Genomic DNA, 24,987 nt, shown 5'->3' on the forward strand with positions numbered 1-24,987 from the left:
TCAAATATGTCACTGTATGAAATCAGCGTGCCAATTTAAACTGTATCAAATTAGCATTGAAATTCTTATCCTTTCATTTTATACACATTTTATACATAATTATATCAAAAGTGTATCAAATATGTCACTGTATCAAATCAGCGCCCAATTCTAATGCTGGCCAGCTGGACCGATCTATTTTTGATACATGCCATTTGATACACCTTTGATATAGTTTTTTGATACACTTTTGATACAGTTTTTTATACACTTTTGATAGTTTTTTTGATACACTTTTGATAGTTTTTGATACACTTTTGATACAGTTTTTTATACACTTTTGATACAGTTTTGATACACTTTTGATTTTTTATACACTTTTGATACAGTTTTTCAAATTTCAAAATTGGTCCAATCAAGCTCAAATTCAACAAGAATTATCCGTACATGATCTAAACATATTTGCAAACATTAATGACCCCAAAGTGAAGGGGTCAAAGGTCAAATTTTGAAATTAGTCTAATCAAGCTCAAATTCAACACTGCCCTCTACTGCTAATGCTGACCTCTAGCACTTTCCCCATCACGGAGCAGCTCAATGCACTTTCCCTATCAACGCTCAAAATTACAACGCAATAGGATAAATGTGTGAGAAAGTCTTGCAAAAAAGAAGCAAAACCCAACCAAAATGGAACATATATACATCAGAAGGCCTGCTTGGAATGCAGTGCTTGTCACTGAAGTTGTTACCCTCAATAAAGAGACAAAAAGGCTACCAATAACATCTACTATACAGGCATGTGCTATATCCATGCTTAATATATATACATTGAGGCCCTATATATAATATATAGTAAGCTTACCTTATCAGAACAAAGTCAGATATTTCCTCTTTAATCACAGTCCCTGATTACAACTACATTGTAACCTAATGTGCAGTCTACAAGCATGTTTGTATCGTCATCATGATAAATAAAACACCATAATTTGCTCTAAAATACAGTACATTTCCAAATGCAAATCCTGGTGTTAACTGCATACATGCCACATGGGCAAATTTGAAAATGATGAGTCATTATCTAGACATGTGATCAGTTATTGATACAGTTTTGATACACTACAAAAGGTCAGTTTATGAAAGCCCAATTTGATACACTTTTGATATACCTCTAGCCACCCAAAATAAACTAAGTCCAATTTAATACGCTTTTGATACACTAAAAAACAGGCAAAGTCCAATTTAATACACTTTTGATACACTGTATGCAGCCAGAATTTGACTAAGTCCAATTTGATACACTTTTGATACACTGTATGCAGCCAGAATTTGACTAAGTCCAATTTGATACACTTTTGATATACCTCTAGACACCAACAATTAACTAAGTTCAATTTGATACACTTTACATACACTAAAAAACAGGCAAAGTCCAATTTAATACACTTTTGATACACTGTATGCAGCCAGAATTTGACTAAGTCCAATTTGATACACTTTTGATATACATCTAGCACCAAAAAGTTCACTTTAATACACTTTACATACACTGAAAAACTGCAAAGTTCAATTTGATACACTTTTGATACACCACAAGCATGGCCAAAATTAACTAAGTTCAAATTTGATACACTTTTGATACATTTTTGATACAGTTAGGTGGTATTTGATACAGTTTTGATACCTTATATTTTCAGTTGATACATTTTCAATACACCTTTTTTATATCAAAACTGTATTAAATCGCTGTTTGATACAGTTTTAATACACTTTGATACACTTTTGATACACTTCTTGCTGTATAGAATTTCTGCTAGGGATGCCATTGGGATGAGGCTCTTGTGGTCCATAGTGTATGATGTGTGTCATACTACTGAAAAGGAAATCAATGTCTCACAATTTTGAGTTTTGCAAATTTGTGAAGGTACGTTTTTAAAAAGCCAATTTCTGTTCTTATGTGATGGCAACTGATCCAGTCGGACTAAAGATGGCAATTGTGAACTTAAGATATAAAGACAAATAATGATAAGCTAAAAACAATTGAGTACATAAGAAAGTCAGCATTTTAAGGTGGTTCTACACCCCAGATAAATTTTGTGACTAATTTTTCATTTTTTTCCAAAAATAACTACACACTGGTAACAAAATTATGTATATTATAGGGGCAATGAATCCAATTACTTCACTGAAATTTCAGTGATTCAAGACAAGTGGTTCATTATGTTAAGAAATGAGGTACATTGTAAGCTATTGTAGTGGTACCTCTTTTCTTATCATAAATCATGATTCTGGTTGTTTTTTGACACAATAGATCTACCTGTACGTTTGGCATCCGGACCAAACGAAACGAAGGCCGCGTGGAAATATTTTGGAATAATACCTGGGGGAACATCTACTCCTCTGTCTGGGCTTATGAATATGCAAAAGTCATCTGTCAACAGCTGGGCTATAAGTACACACTGGCTGCCGTACAAGAGGGCTACTACAGAGGCACCGAAGTACCGGGACACACGACGGATGTCTACTGCATCGGAAATGAGACCAAACTTGCCGAGTGTCAGATTACGTTTTGGCCGAGTAACAGCGATCGTAGAGATAGTCCACGTGGTGTGAGATGTAGCAACTATGATGCCTCACAAGGTATTTGGAAAAACTGGTTTTCAGTATAACATTAATGCTTCCTGGCAGAAGGGTTTGTTCTTATTTTTAAGGGATGTGTGGAGTAAGCCTAATTGCTGCAAGAATTGATCGGGGAATCAAGCATACAACAAAACAGTTCAATAATGGGCTATTCCATTTGAAATTCACACTACCCCTGTGGAAGATTTTGAAAATATCTTCCACAAGGGGAGTGTGAATTTCAAATGGAATGAACACATTAGCAGCAGTTCCATTTGAATTTCATACACCCTCTGAGAAAGATTCAACTTGAATTTTCCACAGAGGGAGGATGAGTTTCAAATAGAGCTGATTAATGGGCTAGTTCCATTTGAAATTCATACTCCCCCTGTGGAAGATATTTCCAAGATCTTCCACAGGGGGGTGCGGATTACAAATGGATTTGTAGTCCAATGTTATTGTATCCTCTGCAATAAATGCCACAGGGAGTGTTATATACATGATCTAAGTATTCTGAACAGATTTGGAGCATGCAATTTTGTAATTTGTGACATTCAATTGAAGTTGTCCCAGAAATTTGTTACAGTATCTCATCAATGGACGAACACAAACAACATTTTCATGAAAAATGTATATGGGCATTTAGAAAGGAGGATTATTTGAAGAGCTTTGTTGCAAAACCCCTTACATCCATTTGAGGAATTTTGAGAAAACATAAAAAAAAGTACTGATATATGGGGGTTTGCAACGTGTCTTGCTCTTTTCATTTGAGCATTATACCTGGTGTAGATAATTATGTTTGCTTCGACACTTTGCTATTGTTTGTTGATATTTTGATATTATTGTATTATTAATTATTATGAAAATATTTGTTATCAATTATGTTAAAAAAAAAGTGCAATAATATGTTTCACATAATATTTTGTCTACAAATCGTATTAGTTATTTTTTCTTGGTTGCTCTCGTGATGTGTCTTGCTCTTTTCATTTGAGCATTATACCTGGTGTAGATATGTTTGCTTCGCCACTTTGGTATTGTTTGTTGATATTTTGCATGTATGTAGTTACTCCATTTCCGGAGGTTCTGCGCCCGAGCGCAAAACCTCCAAAACCGGAGGTTCTGCGTATAACGTCGCAGAAACTCCGCTTTTTGGAGGTTTTAGCGTATGACGACTACAGTGACTATTATTATAGTTAAAAACCACCACAGCGGCGCAAAAACTCCAAAATCGGAGTTTTTTACGCCGTCAAAACCTCCGATATTGGAGTTTTTGCGTATCAAAACTAATATTATAAAAATTGTTTAAACATGCTTAACTTCATTACTTTTAACGCATAAAAACTCCAATATTGGAGTTTTTGCGTATCAAAATTAATTTATAATGATTGTTTAAACACCTTCACTCTACACTCTTTCCCGTATACGCAAAAACTCCAAAATCGGAGTTTTGCGCCCGTCGCAAAACCTCCGATATTGGAGTTTTTGCGTATCAAAACTAATGTTATAAAATTTGTTTAAACATGCTTAACTTCATCACTTTTAGGATACGCAAACCCCCCAAATCGGAGTTTTTGCGCCCGTCGCAAAACCTCCGATATTGGAGTTTTTGCGTATCAAAACTAATGTTATAAAAATTGTTTAAACATGCTTAAGGGGTCTAAAATGAGCGTATTATTGCGTTTCGACAGTATTTTTGTGGGACATGAGAGCACCTCAGACCTATCGAATTGCATTCTGAATACTGAAGCATGTCTTTCTGATATCAAATAATTTTCATTTTTGAAAATCACAATATAATACAAATTTTAGGACAAATTATAAAAATTTGATATTTTTCTATTTTTTGATATATAACAGTCCTCGAAGTAAATTATATAAATCTCATGATATATTCTTAAAGTGTATGCAGCAGGGAGGAAAAGCCGACGGTCAATTGAAAATTTTGACCTTTCATATTGAAGATATGAATTTTTTTCCCAAAAAGACCTAATTGTTTTTGCTGTTTTGGGAAAAAAAATCCATATCTTCAATACGAAAGGTCAAAATTTTCAATTGATCGTCGGCTTTTCATCCCACCTACATACACTTTAAATATAAATCATCAGATTTATAAAGTTTACTTCAAGTACTGTTAAATATTAAAAATATCAATTTTAATGATTTGCCATAAAATGTGTATTAAATTGCTAATTTCAAAAATCAAAATTATTTGATATCAGAATGGCATTCTTCGTATTCAGAATGCAATTCGATATGTCTGATGTGCTCTAATGTCCCAAAATAAATACTGTCCAAACGTTCATACCCCAGCCCTTAATCTGAATTACTTTTAGATATATGCATAAAAACTCCAAAATCGGAGTTTTTATGCCCGTCACTAAAACCTCCGATATTGGAGTTTTTAGCATCAAAACTAATATTATAATAAATGTTTAAACATGCTTAACTTCATTTCTTTTAGTATACGCAAACTTGACTCCAAAATCGGAGTTTTTGGGCCCGTCGCAAAGCCTCCGATATTGGAGTTTTTGCGTATCAAAACTAATATTATAAAAATTGTTTAAACATGCTTAACTTCATTACTTTTAGTGCATAAAAACTCCAAAATCGGAGTTTTTTGCGCCGTCATCTAAAACCTCCGATATTGGAGTTTTTGCGTATCAAAACTAATATTATAAAAATTGTTTAAACATGCTTAACTTCATTACTTTTAGTACGCAAAAACTCCAAAAAACTCCAATATTGGAGTTTTTGCGTATCAAAACTAATGTTATAAAATTGTTTAAACATGCTTAATCTGAATTACTTTTAGTATACATAAAAACTCCAAAATCGGAGTTTTTTAGCCCGTCATAAAACCTCCGATATTGGAGTTTTTAGCATCAAAACTAATGTTATAAAATTTGTTTAAACATGCTTAACTTCATCACTTTTAGTATACGCAAAAACTCCAAAATCGGAGTTTTTGCGCCCGTCGCAAAACCTCCGATATTGGAGTTTTTGCGCATCAAAACTGATGAAGATGCAGACTTAATGAATCATAAAAACGTTTTGAAGAACTTTGCGACTGATGAATCAGAAGCAAAATGGTACCGAATTAGGTCAACCATGGGTTTTAAACATCTAAGCATGTTCGGTATGACCTGCAAATGTCTGATCATCATAATCAAGTTATTTCAAAAGAAAATATGCGCGGTAACTTTTACCCATGTTCATTTCAAACGTGCCGCCAACTAGGCAACTTACCGCGCAAGGGTAAACTTGGCACCGCCCATGGCACTTGAAACTATTCAAATATCTTTATGGAAATGCGATTAGCTAGGCCCTCAAGATGTCATCTTGGCCCGTTACGGTTAAAGGATAAACTTGGCACCCCGCCGTCCTCGCGTGGCACTTGAAATAGCTTAAACCCACTTGCGAGTATTGAGGTGGGGTTATTCTAAGGATAATAATTGGGACTTGTCTTAAGTCGTCTTTAGCAACGTGTGATTAATAAAATGGCACTTATGTCTTTGGAGAAATGTGATGTCCATCCCTATTCATGTACCGGTATCAGTCGATATCAATTACTTTTTTATTTTCATAAGCATGACCACAGAAATCTTATCTACTATTTCCATGGTGTGTTTAAGGTCAAAAGGATATTATCCAACTTTGCACAATCGACCTCACTTATTTTAGAAATTGTTGGTAAAATGCTGACATTACTTACAATTATTTATGATGATGTGCCTGATTATTTATGATGCTGTGTTTGATACTTTACCCTAAACTCACCCGGTCCGTGGATACCGGTAACGACTGGTAATGTAGACTAAGCTATTTCAATCAACCACCCCCTACCGCGCGAATGGATGCAGTTAATTATTTTTTAATTAAGCATAACCCAAAAAGACAATATGCGCGGTAACTTTTACCCATGTTTATTTCAAACGTGCCGCCAACTAGGCAACTTACCGCGCAAGGGTAAACTTGGCACCCCGCATGGCACTTGAAACTATTCAAATCTTCTTAAGCTATTGAGATGAGACTAATATCTTTATGGAAATGCGATTAGCTAGGCCCTCAAGATGTCATCTTGGCCCGTTACGGTTAAAGGATAAACTTGGCACCCCGCCGTCCTCGCGTGGCACTTGAAATAGCTTAAACCCACTTGTGAGTATTGAGGTGGGATTATTCTAAGGATAATATTTGGGACTTGTCTTAAGTCGTCTTTAGCAACGTGTGATTAATAAAATGGCACTTATGTCTTTCGGAGAAATGTGATGTCCATCCCTATTCATGTACCGGTATCAGTCGATATCAATTACTTTTTTATTGTCATAAGCATGACCACAGAGTGCTTCGTGTGTTCATGGAAATCTTATGTACTATTTCCATGGTGTGTTTAAGGTCAAAAGGATATTATCCAACTTTGCACAATCGACCTCACTTATTTTTGAAATTGTTGGTAAAATGCTGACATTACTTACAATTATTTATGATGATGTGCCTGATTATTTATGATGTTGTGTTTGATACTTTACCCTAAACTCACCCGGTCCGTGGATACCGGTAATGACTGGTAATGTAGACTAAGCTATTTCAATCAACCACACCCTACCGCGCGAATGGATGCAGTTAATTATTTTTTAATTAAGCATAACCCAAAAAGACCTCTCGGGTCGCGATATTTTTTTTCGTATGCATGTACATCGTGCAATTTTGTAAAATTAAATCAGTTGATTAAACAATGGATAACGACTGGTAATGTAGACTAAGCTATTTTCAATCAACTCAATACACCCTCCATGGGCCGGTGTATAACGACTGGTGATGTAGACTAACCCCCCTCCCCCCCTCCCCCCCACTCACCGTGGCGATGGATAACGACCGGTAGGCCTAGGCCTAGTTAATGTTATTTTTAATAAACCCAAAAAACTCCGATTTTGGAGTTTTTGCGTATACTAAAAGTAATGAAGTTAAGCATGTTTAAACAAATTTTATAACATTAGTTTTGATGCTAAAAACTCCAATATCGGAGGTTTTTTGACGGGCAAAAACTCCGATTTTGGAGTTTTTGCGATACTAAAAGTAATGAAGTTAAGCATGTTTAAACAATTTTATAACATTAGTTTTGATGCTAAAAACTCCAATATCGGAGGTTTTATGACGGGCTTAAAAACTCCGATTTTGGAGTTTTTGCATTGATACTAAAAGTAATGAAGTTAAGCATGTTTAAACAAATTTTATAACATTAGTTTTGATGCTTAAAAACTCCAATATCGGAGGTTTTTGACGGGCTTAAAAACTCCGATTTTGGAGTTTTTGCGTATACTAAAAATAATTAAGATTAAGCATGTTTAAACAATTTTATAACATTAGTTTTGATGCTTAAAAACTCCAATATCGGAGGTTTTTGACGGGCTATAAAAACTCCGATTTTGGAGTTTTTGCGTATACTAAAATAATTAAGATTAAGCATGTTTAAACAATTTTATAACATTAGTTTTGATGCTTAAAAACTCCAATATCGGAGGTTTTTGACGGGCTAAAAACTCCGATTTTGGAGTTTTTGCGTATACTAAAAGTAATGAAGTTAAGCATGTTTAAACATTTATTATAACATTAGGTTGATGCGCAAAAACTCCAATATCGGAGGTTTTGTGACCGGCGCAAAAACTCCGATTTTGGAGTTTTTGCGCACGCTGTGGTGGTTTTAACTATAATAATAGTCACTGTAGTCCATGCTAAAACCTCCAAAAGCGGAGTTTCAAGACGTTATACGCAGAACCTCCGGTTTTGGAGGTTTTGCGCTCGGGCGCAGAACCTCCGGAAATGGAGTAACTTCATACCTCTATTTTGATATTATTGTATTATTAATAATTGTGCAATTTTGGTTATTAATTATGTTTAAAAAAGTGTGCAATATGTTTCGCATAATATTTTGCCTACACCTCGTATAACTCAAGTTATTTTCTTGGTTGTTCTCGTGATTGCTCTTTTCATTTGAGTATTATACCTGGTGTAAATATGTTTGCTTCACCACTTTTGGTATTGTTTGCGTTAAAAGTATCCATTTGTTTGGAATTTTTCATATTCAATTTGATTTGTGTTTTGCCATTTTTGATATTGCATTGAATTGATCATGTGTTTAATTGCTTCGCTGTATACTTCATTTTCATTTTTGTTGTTTTCTACTCTCGTGTTATCAATGTAGTGTACAGCTTGGCGTTTAAAAAAAAAAATTGTGTTTTATGATTCTAATTTCATCTCTGATATTTGTTTGCAGTATATTGCCGTTGTTTATATAAAATTGTTGTTTGGTTAAACTTATTTTGCTTTATTGCTTATGCCGTCACTTTGAACATTTCACTTAGTTGTTTCTCTGCTCATTTTGCATGCATTTCCGTGCAATCCCTTTTGTGCAATGTTCATCGTGTGCCTATTTCATTTTTATTATTTCTTAATGATGTATATTTATAATTCATTGGGTATTTTGTTTTTATGTACACATGTTTTAATTGTAAAGCGCCTTGTGGTCTTTGATGTAATGCGCTATATAAGAATAAATTATTATTATTATTATATTTTTGGCGAGATGCTTGGGTAGGATGAGCATCCTGCCAAAAACTGCTTTTGTTAAAAATCCCCTTACATTAGTGATTTTTTTTTTTTTTGATGATTTTTTGATGTGTTCTCAAAATTGCTCAATTGGATGTAGGCCTAAGGGGTTTTGCAACAAAGCTCTTCATTTGATAGAGAGAATAGACTGTAAAAATGTTCAAATCAAATTTGCCAAACACCAACTCATTTTGCTTGGTCGCATCACATATATGTAATTATCATTGTCACTGGACCTGATAGTTATTGGTGCAATCAATAATTAGTGTGCTACTTGTCTTGCTTTATGAGCAGTCTAATGAGGCGGACAGGACGTTTTGTCACAAAATGACCTTGCTGATCATTTATTAGGATGAACTTTGGCCAATCTGAAATGCCACTAAGAAAATCGTAACACCTTTTTTTTTTTTATCATGATGAACATGTTTGCCTCTTTTCATTTTTTCATCTGAACAACTGAAAATGGAACAGCAGAAAACTTGAAAACAAGATAAATTTTGAGGGGTAGGTCTCGTTATGCATAATATCACTATAAAATGGCTAACATGGAAGTATGAATGTTTATTATTGTGATGAAAATAGATTTCTGAAGTGTATTTTATTTTTAATTCTATGCTTTTGTTAGTATGTACATCAAAATGTTATCAAAAACTGCGCTTGTTATGTGAGGGATAACTGTGAAATTGTATTTACATATTTTGCAATTCATATTTTCCTGAAATATCATATATGTGACATGATCAAGGGGAATGAGTCACATGTCGACCCTGGTCGAAAATGAGTTTTACATTTGTTTCTAAAGAGGACATTTAGAGCTTTCAGAAACTGAAAACCCCATGTTGATACTGGCTTGTCTTTGCGGGTTACGTCAATTTATCAATCGCTGAAAACAATATAAAACAAAAGAATTTTAACACTTTCTTTGCCAATATCTCAAAATCAATATTAGCGACATCCGACTCATTTCCCTTGAACGTGTCACATATGTCTGAAAATACAATACAGCATGGCAACCAATAACCCCATCTATGTAATTGGTTTCATACTGTACGATAAATCAAATGAGGAACATCATACTTTTACACTTTGTCAAAAACATTGACAAGACGCAGTGTCTTCCTTCTCTTTGTTACTCCTACGCTATATACTGACTCGACACAATGCACTGTTATCAATTCTCTAGATCTTGGGGTTCGTCTCGTGCACGGAGAGGGGCCACACGAAGGGGAGGTGCAAATATTCCACAATAATACATGGGGTTATATCTGCAATGAAGACGAGCACTGGGACAACAACGCAGCCAGGGCTGTATGTAGGGAGCTTGGATACATCAATGAAATGGGGTTAGTGAATTTGTCATTTTGTTGTTTCTTTTTACTTGCGTGTTATTTTGAATATGAATTTCATGTCTGTTTATTTTTGTTTTCATTGGATGTACGTGTTTCATCTAGTTTATTTTGTTTTACCTGTTATTAAATTCTTAATTTCTCTGTCACTTTTCTTTCTCACTTTCTTTCATTCTTTCTTTCTTTCTTTCTCACTTTCTTTTTTTTTTCATTCTTTTTTCTTTTGCTCTTTCTTTCACTCTTTCTTTCAATCTTTCTGTCATTCTTTCTTATGCTCTTTCTTTCTTTCTTTGCTTCTTTTTTCTTTCGTCCTTTCTTTTGCTCTTTATTTCTTTCTTTCTCACTTTTCTTTCTTTCTTTTGCTTCTTTCTTTCTTCTTTTTTATTTCTTTCTTTCTCACTTTCTTTTTTTTTTTTTTTATTCTTTTTTCTTTCGCCCTTTCTTTCGCTCTTTCTTTCAATCTTTCTGTCACTCTTTCGTTTGCTCGTTCTTTCTTTCTTTCTTTCTCTTTCTTTCTTTCTTTCTTCTTTTTTCTTTCTTTCTTTCTCTTTCTTTCTCACTTTTTTTTTCTTCATTCTTTTTTCTTCATTCTTTTTTCGTTCACTCTTCTTTCGCTCTTTCTTTCACTCTTTTACGTTCCCCCCCTCCTTATAGCTCTCAACAGATACCAACCTTCATGCTAATCTTGACACTTTATTTCCAGTTGTCTTGTTTTGTCTCTTGAACATATGGAGACTTTGAATAAACAAAGCGTTAAAACTAGAGAAATGGATAAATCATGATATCTTAAAACACTTAAATTTGTCATTTCAATTTGAAGTCAAACATAAAACGGTTTGTTTTCACACTTCAACAAAATATGCTGATGTTTGTTAAGAATATTCCTAAATTTGATATATCGTAAACAATTTGCTACACAAATTTGAATTTATAATATTGTGTAAATTATGATAATTTTGATATCAAGGCAATAAAACTCAGTTCTCATCTTGCATGTGAGATTTGTGAATTATTCAAATACTTCCTGGTTCAAACCAGTGAACTAAATAAAACACAAAGCATATAGCAACTATATGGGCTATTCCAGTTGAAATCCATACACCCCTATGGAAGACATGACCTTAATCTTCCACACAGGGGGTGTAGATTACAAATGATATCACTCATTTAGGTAACCCCATTTGAAATACACACTCCCTGTTTGGAAGATTGATCTCCCACACATGGTGTAGATTACAAATGAAATCACCTATTCAGGTAAACCCATTTGAAATACACACTCCCTGTTTAGAAGATTAAAGTCATGTCTTCCATACGGGCTATATGAATTTCAACTGGAACAGCCCATAGTGACTTATTAGCTTCTACGTTCTGTATGCATACATATTATGGGTGTTAAATTTTTACAAGTATTTTCATAAGTACACACTTCTTATTTCATAAATACATCCTAATTTACAAAACGTTTTGGATCCATAAGGCTGCGATCTCATAGAAGTATACGGAATTCGCTATCGAAATACGCTCATTCAATCAGGCTAAGTTCACATAGGAGTATACTATGTGAACTCAGCCTGATCGAATGAGCGTATTTCGTATAGCGAATACCGTATACCGTATACTTCTATATGTGATCGCAGCCTTATGGATTTCAACTGCAATCTTATGATTTAAACATATTTTGTTATTTTGCTTTTGTCTTGTCTAAACATGTTTTTGGAAAACATGTCTTAAAACTTGCAAAATGAAAAGTGTAAAGTTCAGTGAACTTCTAAAGTGAAATTTCCTTTTGAAAGAGTGAAAATGAAATGAAATTTGCACTGGCAAGAGTTAATATGGAATGAAATTCATACTGGCAAGAGGAAAAATATATTGAATTGCTCTCTTAAATATATAGATTGAAATACTTTTACGCTGCTATTGCCGATAAATCAAGTAAAAAATGAATATTCTGTCTTTGATCATAAGAGGCATGAAGTGCATTTGCAGTATCTAAAAAAGTATTGAATAATTCCACCTTTCTTTCTCACTCAATCTGTCTTGCCCTTTCTATCTCTATCTGGTGCTATCTTCAGTAGACAGCAAATGATAACATTGTGTAAGATATTCACTGTTGGAGCCAGTTTCAGTAGAAAGCAGTTAAAACCATTGTTTCTCTCTTTTTTTTTTAACTCTTTTTGACTAATTCCCTCTTTCTTTCTCACTCACTCTCTCTTGCACTTTCTTTCTCACATACCATAGTGCTATCTTCAGAAGACAGCAAATGATAACATTTGTGAAAAGATATTCGTTGTTGGAACCATTTTCAGTAGAAAGCATTTGAAACCACCCTTTTCCTTTTCTCTCTTTTTTTTTTTGATACTTCTTAGACTAATTTCGTCTCTCTTTTTGACTCACTCTGTCTTGCACTTCCTTTCTCACATGTCATGGTGTTATCTTCAGTAGACAGCAAATGATAACATTTGTGTAAAAAATTTTGCTGTTGTGCAATAATCCATTAATAAGACCTTGTCCTTTAAATTATGAAATATTTACTTTGAATTATACAATGTCAGCTTAAAACAAAGGTGAATGCTTGGTACTCTGAATACACAGTGATATATTGAATTTTTTTACTCTGGGTACACAGTCTTTCAAATCTATTCATTAAGTGAAATTTGATGATTCAAAAAACTCATTGTAGTGAGTTTTGCTCATTTAGATGTTATATTCATAATCATGCATATTTTGATAGTCGGGTTTTCTCATCATGTATATTTTGATAGTCAGAGCTGGATGATATAGGTGTTGAATTTGGCTTAAGGTTGAGTTCCGCATAAGGTTCTTGTTCAGTGTCTTTCTGATAAGCCATATAGGTGTGGTCAGCTGGTGGCGATTGGTGGCCAGATGATGGTGACACATTGGTTTGGTTGAGTTCAGCATAAGGTTCTTGTTCAGCATCTTTCTGATAAGCCATATAGGTGGGGTCAGTTGATGAAGAGACTTGTTGATTGGAAGATGATTTCATGACGATGTTTTCATCTGGTAGTTTACATTTGGTATATTTGATAATTGCGATGATAACACCTATCAGTACAAGAATTATAGCACCTAGTATGCCTCCAATTATTGCTGCAACAGGTGATGAATGCTCCAGAGGGTTGCTGGTATCGGTTTTTGCTGTGGTTTTTGTTATTCGATTCTCATTGTTGTGATCAGTAGGAAGCAGTGTGTCCATTAGTGACATAGTAGTTGGCGCCATTAGTGACGTAGTAGTTGGCGGTGCTTGTAAAATTGTGATTGGGCCAACAGAACAATTACGTTTTGGAGCAGTTGAGAAAGTGTCACTCGTTATTTCGCAAATAAACATTGTGTTATTATCATCCATGGTAACTCGTTTTGTTACATTTGTGTTTCCCAGTGCAATATATGATCCATTTTGCTTCTGAAGAACTAGTGCCAAGTTCATAGATGGTGATGCTTCTCCGGGTATGCAGCTAAATGTGGCATCAGTATGTTCAGGCAAGGTGGTAGATGGATCTATGAGACACTCTGGATAACCAGGAGGGGGAAGGTACCAGTTTATGATAACCATTATAGCATCATTGGAATATGAAAAGTGGTCTCCTACCATAATTGTCACTCTACAGTAATACAAACCAGCATCTTGTTTGAGTGCATTTCTTATCTGTAGTAAGCTTCCATATCCCCTATCAGGTACATCTCCTACTGTTACACTGTACCTTGATGGATCAGCATCAATCAACCTGTCGTCACTGGTAATATCTGTGTAACGTGTGTTATCATTCAATAATACGAGCCATCTATATGAAGCTGCACCACTAACAGTCCCAATATTTCTACAAAGCATATTAACAATGGGTCCATAACTCTCAGTATTTGTGACCCATGTACTTGCTGATGCTTGTGATACACTATAATCAAAACAAATCAACATAATCACACACTGAAGTATTAATACCGCCATTTTCATGATTCACACTGCTGAGATGTTTCAACGTAAATGCTAAATATCCAGTAACACAAGGGGTATTATTTTCTGTTTTAACTTCCTTCTATTTCTGAATGTATGGTGACATTAGATTCAGTCATGCATGCAAAAAATAAAAAGTTCCACATGAATCAAGTGCAAATAATCTTAATGCGTTTCTTTTGAGGGAAAATAAGAATGTTAAATATTTTTTATAAAAGTCAATTCAATACATGTCAATTATATATTATATTACAAAATATCTATATTACAAATATAGTTTTTGAAATATCAAAATTTAAATGAAAATACAAAAGATTAAGCTGAAATCAAAAATGAAATCAAAGTTTTATGTTGAGTATTAATGGTGTAATTGCCAACATTGTATTCAAAGTTAACAGAACACTGTTATTTTTTAAAAACACTTTTTTTTATATTCTGAAATGGTTTCAGATAGATTTATTTCAACTCTGAAAATTTAGTTTGTATAGCCCTTGCATTGGTCAAAGGTCAAATGGGGTCAAATAGGGTTAAATTGCTAAAAACTTTGTTAAATGGTATGATGTGAGGTCTCTGGTTTGAGAACCACCTTCTATTTACATCCCAACTGTCACTGTGAGTTTTGTTTTAACTACCACAATGGGTCTAGGGGTTTGCAAACCTCCTTACTCCAACATATTTTGTTATTTGCTTTTATCTCATTCTAAATATTTTTGGAAAACATGTCTCAAAACTTGCAAAATGGAAAGTGTAAAGTTCAGTGAACTTCTTAAGTAAAATTTCCTTTTGAAAGAGTGAAAATGGATTGAAATAAGCACTGGCAAGAGTGAAAAAGGAATGAAATTCATACTGGCAAGTGGGAAATTACATTGAATCGCTCTCTTAAATATATAGATTGAAATACTTTTATGCCGCTGTTGCAGATAAATCAAGTAAAAAAATGAATATTCTATCTTTGATCATAAGAGGCATGAAGTGCATTTGCAGTATCTAAAAAAAGTATTGATTAATTCCACCTCTCTTTCTCACTGACTCTCTCTTTTACTTTCTATCTCACAAAACATTGTGCTATCTTCAGTAGACAGCGAATGATAACATACAAGCGTATGTGGAAATATATTTGCCGTTGGAGCCATTTTCAGTAGAAAGTAGTTAAAACTACCCTTCTCTTTTTTGTTTCATATTTTGATTCTTTCTTTGCCTTTGACTGTCTGTGTGTCTTTGTATCCGTTTTCTGGGTGTCTGTCTGTCTCTCTCTCTCTCTTTCTCTCTTCCTCTGTGAGTATATGTGTTTGTGAGTGTGCACACAATATTAAAAGCTAATTTGTCAAATTTTTTAGTTCTAACAGTGTTTAAAGGGATATACTAATCATTTGATTTTGACTCAAAATGTATACAAGATCAACTTATCATTATTTTGATAGAACATGATAATTAAACTGTCCCTGCAACTGAATTGAACTGAAAACTGCTTTCATCATATTATAGGTTAATAAACGCATATCACTTGTTGCGAGTGAAATAATACACACATACTGAGATGTTGACGCATCTAATGCACAACCCCCACGGGTGGAGTGCATTAGACTCATCAACATCTAAGTACAAGTGCATTATTCTGTACAAGTTCTTGAGCATAAGCATTTAAACACATATGATATGTTATTTAAACATTAATCATTTGATTAATATCTTCATTATTTTTTAACAGAACCTATTCCACTCTGATTGAGAACCCCGCTGGTAATCGACTCCTCCCTGAAGATGCCGTCTTCTTTCTTGAGAGTGTGGAATGTGATGGGTTCGAATCCCGCCTAGCTGACTGCAAACATAGTGCTATCGGACAATATCAATGTACATCTTCCTATTACAGTGCCAAAGTGACATGTGCCAGACCTGCTTACCCACGTAAGTATAACTCAGTGGCATAACTCGGGATGTAAGTTTGATTTCAAGATTTTTTCAATGTAAGCCAGTATTACAGAGTAATATTTTTTCCAGAATAGAGGCCGTCAGCCTTTTCCGCGGGATCCGCCATCTTGTGGGTACTGCCGTTCTGCATGGTCATGCGTTAGACATTACGCCCCCGATTACGCGGAAGTCGCAGCGTGTGACGCACCTCTTCAGTCACGTGTCAACACGGTGATCTTGGCAACAAGGCACTCGTACCCAGAAGATGGCGGCGTTGATGTCACAATGACTACCTCTATTGGATGATGATATATTTCATCACAAAAAGAGCACAAAATATTTTAGGACTATCACCCATAGCCTATTTGCAGATACCTGACGTTTGCTACAAATATTGTACACCAAGCAAGCTTCCTTCTCTTGCACCTTTTTCATGAAATTTTCAACAGCTGATTACATCCCTGGTAATTACACGTTTGCAAACTAGTGAGCAAATGGGCTGTTCCAGTTGAAATCCACACTACCCCTGTGGGAGATTTTGGAAATATCTTCCATAGAGGGAGTATGTTTATCAAATGTAATTGGTCAGGGTTAATCATTTTGAAACCCGCATTCCCCCTGTGTTATGGCTTTACCTATATCTTAGCAAATGGAGTGAGTATTTCAAATGGAAGTTACCCAATTATTGTCTGTTGTATTCAAAACTCATTCTCCCTCTGCAGAAGACTTTAGTTAAATCTTCCACAGGGGTAGTGTGGATATTAAATGGAATGCCAAAATTTCTGTATGACCAATCCAACTGTGTCTGGAAAGCAATAAATATGGGTGAGAAAACCCCACAATTTGATGTTCATTTCCAATATCACATGGGTTTCCAAAGTTTTGATTTTTAATGACTAATAACAGTTTGCTTGTGGGTGTCACAGTGCCATGTAGAAGGTTCAACTGGTTTTTTCTTTCTTAAATGTAATATAAATGATCTATAATTGTCTCATACTGCAGTTACTGTCCGTTTTCCTATACACAATACACAGTGCTCTTACCATTGACGCGTAACCTCTACAAATAGTGTATGATAGAAGTATGGGTAATTGCCTAGTTAACGTCGCTGTGTGAAAAATAACCGGCCAATATTAAAAGTACTCTTCTAAAATTCTAGAAAATATAGTTTTGTAACATGTCCTAAATTTTTAGCTAATTTAGTTGTTTGGAAATATTCGCACTTGGGTGTTTTAATGTATGTTATAGGTAATAGTACATTGCCTAGTTAACGTCGCTGTGTGAAAAATAACCGGCCAATATTAAAAGTACTCTTCTGAAATTCTAGAAAATATAGTTTTGTAACATGTCCTAAATTTTTAGCTAATTTAGGTGTTTGGAAATATTCGCACTTTGGCGTTTTAGGAAGGATATGTAAACGACAGATAACACAAAAAATATGAAGAAATTATTTCCAAACCGTGTTACGCCCACAGCCATTATATGTTTCTCATTTTCAAGAATGTGGTTAACAATATGCACAGTATTGTCTCATTTCGTGAACAAAGGCCACACAGTAATTGTTACCTTGCATTTGCTTTATAATCGTTCACCCAACTGAAACTATAATACCAGCTCATTGCTCATCACACAGGTAAAACAGACACATGTGTGTGGATTTAACCAGAGAAGATCTGATGTAACATAGTTGAGCTGTTTTCAATGAGTGTTATCTTGGTTTAATAGCTTTTAATGGGGTTTAAGTCCTGCAAAGGTCGTGGTGAATTCTACTGTAGACATGACTGCATCATGTTTCTTTTTACAAAACTTGAGTTTCAATCTTTGAGAACTACTGTTTGTGGAAAGTTAGGATAAATAAGAGTATAATAATATTTTGACCATTCCCAAGAAATTCTTATGTATTTTATCGGAGATTTTTACTGAAAAGTAAAAGAAAATGTCTGATAAAGTTATGGACACAAATATGTTGATGTCCATTATGGTACTAGTACTTGAGCCATTTTATCTTCATTCGCACTTACTGCTCAGCCTCCATGGCAACATGTTAAAATGTCTTAATCTGATTTGACAGAGTTTCCCTGAGTACTTGTAGCTCAAATCACATCAAGAACCATTAATTGCTCTGTCTGCTGGCCATATAGGCTTCAACATATCTTTTGAGATATTTTCTCAAAAATATCAAGAACTATCTGAAGAACCACTGAACCAATACTAGGCTTGATTGTACTCATTTTAATGCATTTTCCATGCTGTCTCCAAATATAGCCATGACAATGTACAATTGTTAAATTTTTGAATTTTTACAGAAAATTTTAAACTTGTCGTCTGCAATCGACACCCGCATGGATAGGATTAAGAGATTTTTCTAGTAATGTACTGTTAAGTGGATATTTTTGTGCAATATATATTTTCACACTGCAAGCTGCTACCACGAAAATAACAACATGCAAATTGATTCCTTTTGAGTATAGGTCTATGTTAGAAATGGAAAATTATAATTATAAAAACCAATAAAGTTGTGAAAAAATTGGTGGTACACAGAAAAATAATCGCTCAAAAATGACCACTTTTACCGTACATATCTGGCTATGTATCAGCATGTATATGATATGGTCCATTACAAGCTTGCCTACTTGCATCACTTCGCCAAATCAAGTCTAATCTTGCCAAGAGATTCTATTAACCTTTAATATTGAGGCTATCCTTGACGCTTTTACCAGTGGTTCGATTTTGAGATATTGAATTATAGTTATTTTCAATAAAATGGCGCTGTGAGAAGTTTTCACTCCAAATACACACTTAAAACTACGGGGTCAAAAAATGACCCAAACGGGGTCATTTTTGACCCCAGCATAGTTATCAACTAAACACCATACCACTAACGGGGTCATTTTGACCCCATTGGTCGGGGTCATTGCAATGACTACGTATTTGGGTCAAATAGTAACCCCATTGGGGTCAAAATATTACCACATTTAGGGGTCAAATGAAATGACCCCTTCAAAAGGGTTGCCTTATTGGGTTACTTAATGACCTCATTTCGGGGTCAAATGAAATGACCCATTTGAAAGGGTTGTTTTATAGGGTTACTCAATAACCACATTTAGGGGTTGTTTGGATTTTTTAGTAGGCCTATGGTCATGCTGGTCCCACCAGGACATAAGTGTGTTTCTGCACAGAGAAAGCATTACATAAACAGCAAACTGCAAAATGCATCTGTGTATCACACTCACACACAGTCAGTCATCGCCTATGACAGTTCACGTATTATAAGCTTACAGGATATAAGCTTATAACAACTGCAGCCAAAACACCAGCCACGACAGCATGAAATTGGAATGAATTTGCGTGCATAGACAAGGGTCTATATGCATCCTTGCAGTCTCCCTTTTCAACTAACTTTTCATATTCCATCATGCAGACAAGCACACAGGACAATCCGCTGAGCTGCACAATCAGAACAAATATGGCGCTGATGTGACCACATGGGAAGCCGATGCACACCGTGTGTGCAAATAGTTCCGAAATGCAAGTCATTATAAAGTTGACAAATTGGGTAACTTCGGTCAAAAAATTAGTTTTATTTATTAATCAACAAACATTAATTGCAGCTCATGTTTAAACTCATTTATGAATTGAGATTTTCAAAGCGGAAGATTGAAACTGATATCAATGCGCGACGGTATCGGCAAAATGACCACTAAGTTTTTGACCACGTTCGTCATGGCTAAAATGACCTCGTGAAAGTGGTCAAATTAAAACAGTACAACCCCCTTGAAGGGTCAAAACAACCCCAAACGTGGTCAATTCAAAATGACCACGGAAAATATAACCCCGTAGTTTTTAGTGTGTAGCTGAGTGAGGAAATGGTTTAAAGCTGTGTGACTTCATCAAATTGGCCTGTTTGCTGTATGTTCGATGTCATCTGTAGAGTAGCCAGGACTTATTTAGAAGGTGGGGCAAGGCAACTTCAGGGGTGGGGGGCATTTGACAAAAAAATTTGGCAATTGGCTAAAAAAGTACAATATCCAGCAGAAGGGAGCAAGATTGGGGAAATGCGTCTCACTGGGTGCAGCTCCCCGCCCCATGGCTACGCCACTGCATGTCTTTACTTTTGTATTGAACTTTTAACATGTTCCCTATTGCAGCAAGCCCAATTTGTTCAAATACGGCAGACATCCACTTTTTGAAATTCTCTTGGACAACAAGTTTACTGATGAATGTCCCAGTTACCTGTGCGAAACTTGGGAAGCTGCATGCTATCTGTGAAAGTTAAAGTTTGTCAATATTGTAGGTTGAGTAGGGGTTGTGTGTGCTTCAATGCATGCTAAATGCAGGCCCATACACAGCGGGGTGCAGGCCTCAGGGGTGCAGCACCAATTTGCGAGCACCAATTTTTTTGGGGTCAAAAAAATTTTAAACTTTGGGAAAATTCCCCCCTTTCAAATCTGCACCCAAAAGAGAAAATAAACGGGCCTGGTTAAATGGTTTATGGAGTAATTGAGTCACGCTGATAGATTTTTGTGCATTCTTCTGAATGTCATAATAATGACCTATATGTAAATGTAAAGAGACCAAAAAACCCTTCCATTTCCAACAATACTCAAACTTCTTGTTTATTTATACATGCATTTTGTCCTCAAGCAAATCATTTATTTCAATTGCTATACTTTACATACAAAAATTATGTAGTATAGACTATTGGGTTGACTTCTAACATTTCCAGGTGGGTGCTGCAAACCCGGGGGGTACTCAAGTTTGGTTTGGGTAGGGATGTGCCATTGAGAATTTGAGAGTGAATCCATCAATATACTAATTTTTAAGAAATTTGAACCCATGGATATGCCAAAATTCCAAACTTTTCGGCCATATTAACCCAAATTGTCATAACTTTTCCTAAAAATGTTGGGGAAATTTCAAAATACATTGAGGCAAAATTGGGCTAGTTTTAAAAAAAGACCCATTCATATACCAAAATTGGCCGCCTAGAAAAGGAGTCATTGTCATTGAAGGCCGAAAATGCTACCCATGTTCCTGTATGGTCAATTGTACTGACCCCCCCGGCAAATACTGAAAGTAGGTTGGATAATACAAACAAAGATTGCTAGAGGCTTTGACATTTTGCTACTGTATATATTGTGCCCAGTTTGTGATTTACTTTGACATTTAAAGCTACTAAAGCATACACTAAATGTCACATTAAAGTTGTAATAAAAACCGAATTGACTCATGATGCGGTGATCTCTTAAACGAGATCTCAAGTAGGGAAATAAGATGCAATGGTAAATCAAAATTTAAAAGAGGAAGCCGATATAATTTTCCACACTTAGGGACCACTCAATAGTTACGCCGGTGAGGTGGGAGTTTTGAGAAAAAAATTGACAAAAAATTTTGCGTTTCCCCCTCGTGCCCACTTGAATTTTCAGATCCCCCTTTCTCATATTTCTCCATTTAAAGCTACATTCCCCCGTCATAGTTCAAGTAAATATTCAGAGTAATTTTGTAAATATTATTTTTATATCATTGTGCAATTTGCATTATTACCTTTGATTGAAGCAAATACTAAATGGCAAGGACGTTTTTGGATCTGTAGTAATTGAGTATTTATAGGTATATTCTGCCAATTTAGTTTACTAGCTATCTAAATCCAATCCAATTTGCAGGTGACATTAACGGTCTTGGTTGAAAGTACAATGCTTTACTAATGTGATTCTCTCATTACACACAAGTAAATTGCTATTTTAACTCTCCACATAGATGTTGACGACAATAGTTTCAAATTTTTGTAAAAATTCGAAAATTTCAGAATTTTCATTACCATATTTGGAATCAGCATGAAAAATGCATTAAAATGAGTACAAACAAGCCTGGTATTGGTGCAGTGGTTCTTAAGATAGAGAAAATATCTCAAACCTTAGGACTTTTTAAGCTGAAGTTTATGACTAGCATGCAGAGCATTATACTTTGATCAGCTCGTAATCAGCGGGCCTTATAACATCGCGGATTAATATCAAAATATTTTATTTTGAAAATTGTCTCGTGACATCTCGCCAAAAGCATCACAGATTATTAATCCAAGTCTTAAACTTTGTTATAGACCAAAAATATAGACCAGACAGGTCAACTATATCACCCTTAACGTGGGTCTACTTTCCGGCGTAGTGGTAAAAGCCTAACTTTTCCCGCCTATTACAAGCTGATCAAAGTATAAATGCTAAACATATTTTGAAGTGGCGTTCATGTATTTGTAGTATTTTCCTGTCTGCAGTATCAATATTACAACAGGAGTAATAGTATACAAAAGTAACAATTTATGTATATCCAAGGAAGAGGACCGGGTATATAATGAACCAGAGATTTTGTTATAATACAATTCATTTTTTCAGGGTAATACATTGATCTTATAGAAAATGAGTTAAGGAAGCCAAATGGTCACATTTTAGTCTACTGTAGTAGACCATTTTAATTTATCATCCCTTTAATCCCTCTGACCATGGGAAATCCGCCAACCCTGTTCTGATCCAACAGCTAGCTATACATGAGAAAACATTTTCTCTGATGGAATGGTATGAATTGTTTATCAAAAAGGGAATGCAGAGCAGTCTAGTCACATTTAAGTTTCCATATGTGTTGCAGCTATCGACTTATGACAAATAATAGGCCAAAATAAAAGTTTTTGCTATTCCCCCCCTCCCCTCCCAGGTAAATCATGCACATTGATTTGTCCAATTTCACTCTCAACAAGTTTTTCCTCATGATACAGTATCATCATATCAAGTTAACTTATCTTCATATCTAAATGATACAGTATCATCATCATGGCAGGAAAAAATGGGCAATACGGGAAGCTCATTGCAGGGAAATCTTTGGTTTTTGACCAAAAAAATAAAGAAATACATAAGGGAAATATGTCATACTGGAGGGAAATTTTGAAAAACTGGAGGGAAATTCTAGATTGCTTGCAGGGAAAAAAACATTTTTTCAGCCTGTGATCATCATATCAAGTTAACTTATCTTCATATGTAAATAACTTGTTGCATCCGAGTAAGAGAGGTTTAATTCCAACATTGTTATTGTTATTTTGTTAATACAGAAGAAACAGTTCGCCTGGTGGGCGGAAGTGTGCCATCTGAAGGCTTTGTTCAAACATACGTCGGTGATAAAACTTTCCCAGGCGACTGGTACTTTGTGTGCAAAGAAAACCGCATGGACATCGCTGACATGCACGTCATCTGTCATCAGCTCGGCTTTGGCTATGCATTAGCGCCCCCTACCTCGCATTCCTTCAGCAACCCTACCAATGTGATAGCATCAAATCGGTTGGCATTATCGTTGGACTGTACCGGCCTAGAGAAACGTATCTCAGATTGCAAACGGAACCCTTTTCCAGGAGATGCACCTTGCTCAGCTTTACAAGAGAATTTGGCAATACGATGTAGTAATAATTTAACACGAGCACAAGGTTAGTTCAGTTATAGACTATTTCAAAAGATGTACATGTACAAAAATTCATCTGTAAGGCCGTATGCAGACTTTTTATTAGACGTAAAATATTTGATGTAACATATCTACGTTATTTAATCTATTGCCATTCTATTTCCAGTAATGTTTAAGTTCTAACGAATGTTTGATGACGTAAAATCGATAATATATTTCTACCAGATATTATACATATTATTGATTTTACGTCATCAAACATTTGTTAGAACTTAAACATTACTGGAAATAGAATGGGACTAGAATAAATAACATAGATATGTTACATCAAATATTATACGTCTAATACTTGGAGTCTGCATACTATATAATGCAAGCTGAAATGTTTCAGGCAAATATTTTCATGGAATGTATATCTTACTTTGAAATCCATTTCTAAATCCGATAATGAATTGTATTTTAGAATGGTTACTATACAAATTATTCATATTTTGCATCAACATACCAGTGGCATAGCCAGAGGATAAAACGCTTTTACACTGAGATTTCGGATCTTGCTCTTTGTTATGCTGAAACCTTTTCCCTATTTCATCTGCTCAAGGCTGTTTCTACACAGGTGAATGAGCATAGTATATTGCACGACTATTCGGTGCAGATTAAATATCACATTAGTGTACTCAAGGAATTTAATGTAGGTATAAGGTAGAGTCTGAAGTTTTCCATTTTACAAAAAACGGAAGAAAATCACAGAATCGGAGGTACAGCACGGAAAATGACATTTTTGTATGATGTGACAAAAATTGTTAAAAGATAAGAGAAATAAATATTAAAAACAATCATGAATTATGTATGTCAATTTTTATGATAAACATACTGCTTAATAATACCGAAATAAAGGTATATTACCAAGGCATGAACCCCTTATATCCCTCCAAACATCGTAATTGGCTATTCCAGAAAATAGATGCACACCCCCTATAGAGGAGTTCGGATATCCAGACTTTTTGTCCAGGCGTGACTGTTGGAAATCCAGACTTTTAAAGTGCCCAAAGGCAAAAAAATCCGCAGAACAATAGTTCAAAATCAGAAATCCTCAATTTGAGAGCTCATTTTAACATTTCCGTG

At 35.0% G+C, this 24,987-nt stretch overlaps 2 protein-coding genes across 3 annotated transcripts in view; both read left to right on the forward strand.

Moving 5' to 3' along the window:
* Positions 1-10,511, forward strand: part of LOC140153499 (egg peptide speract receptor-like) — a 103,491-nt gene extending 92,980 nt beyond the window's left edge. For both annotated transcript variants that reach the window (XM_072176263.1, XM_072176264.1), the window contains 2 exons: positions 2,288-2,616; positions 10,382-10,511. In XM_072176263.1, coding sequence (XP_072032364.1) covers positions 2,288-2,589 — 302 coding nt within the window. In that variant the 3' untranslated portion in view covers positions 2,590-2,616; positions 10,382-10,511. The remainder of the gene's footprint in view (positions 1-2,287; positions 2,617-10,381) is intronic.
* LOC140153498 (scavenger receptor cysteine-rich domain-containing protein DMBT1-like) overlaps positions 10,381-24,987 on the forward strand; it is a 51,443-nt gene continuing 36,836 nt past the window's right edge. Inside the window, exons 1-3 of the mRNA XM_072176262.1 lie at positions 10,381-10,541; positions 16,226-16,422; positions 23,519-23,887. Coding sequence (XP_072032363.1) covers positions 10,537-10,541; positions 16,226-16,422; positions 23,519-23,887 — 571 coding nt within the window. The 5' untranslated portion in view covers positions 10,381-10,536. The remainder of the gene's footprint in view (positions 10,542-16,225; positions 16,423-23,518; positions 23,888-24,987) is intronic.

This window comes from Amphiura filiformis, chromosome 5 (genome assembly GCF_039555335.1).
Source record: "Amphiura filiformis chromosome 5, Afil_fr2py, whole genome shotgun sequence".
Taxonomy (NCBI): domain Eukaryota; kingdom Metazoa; phylum Echinodermata; class Ophiuroidea; order Amphilepidida; family Amphiuridae; genus Amphiura; species Amphiura filiformis.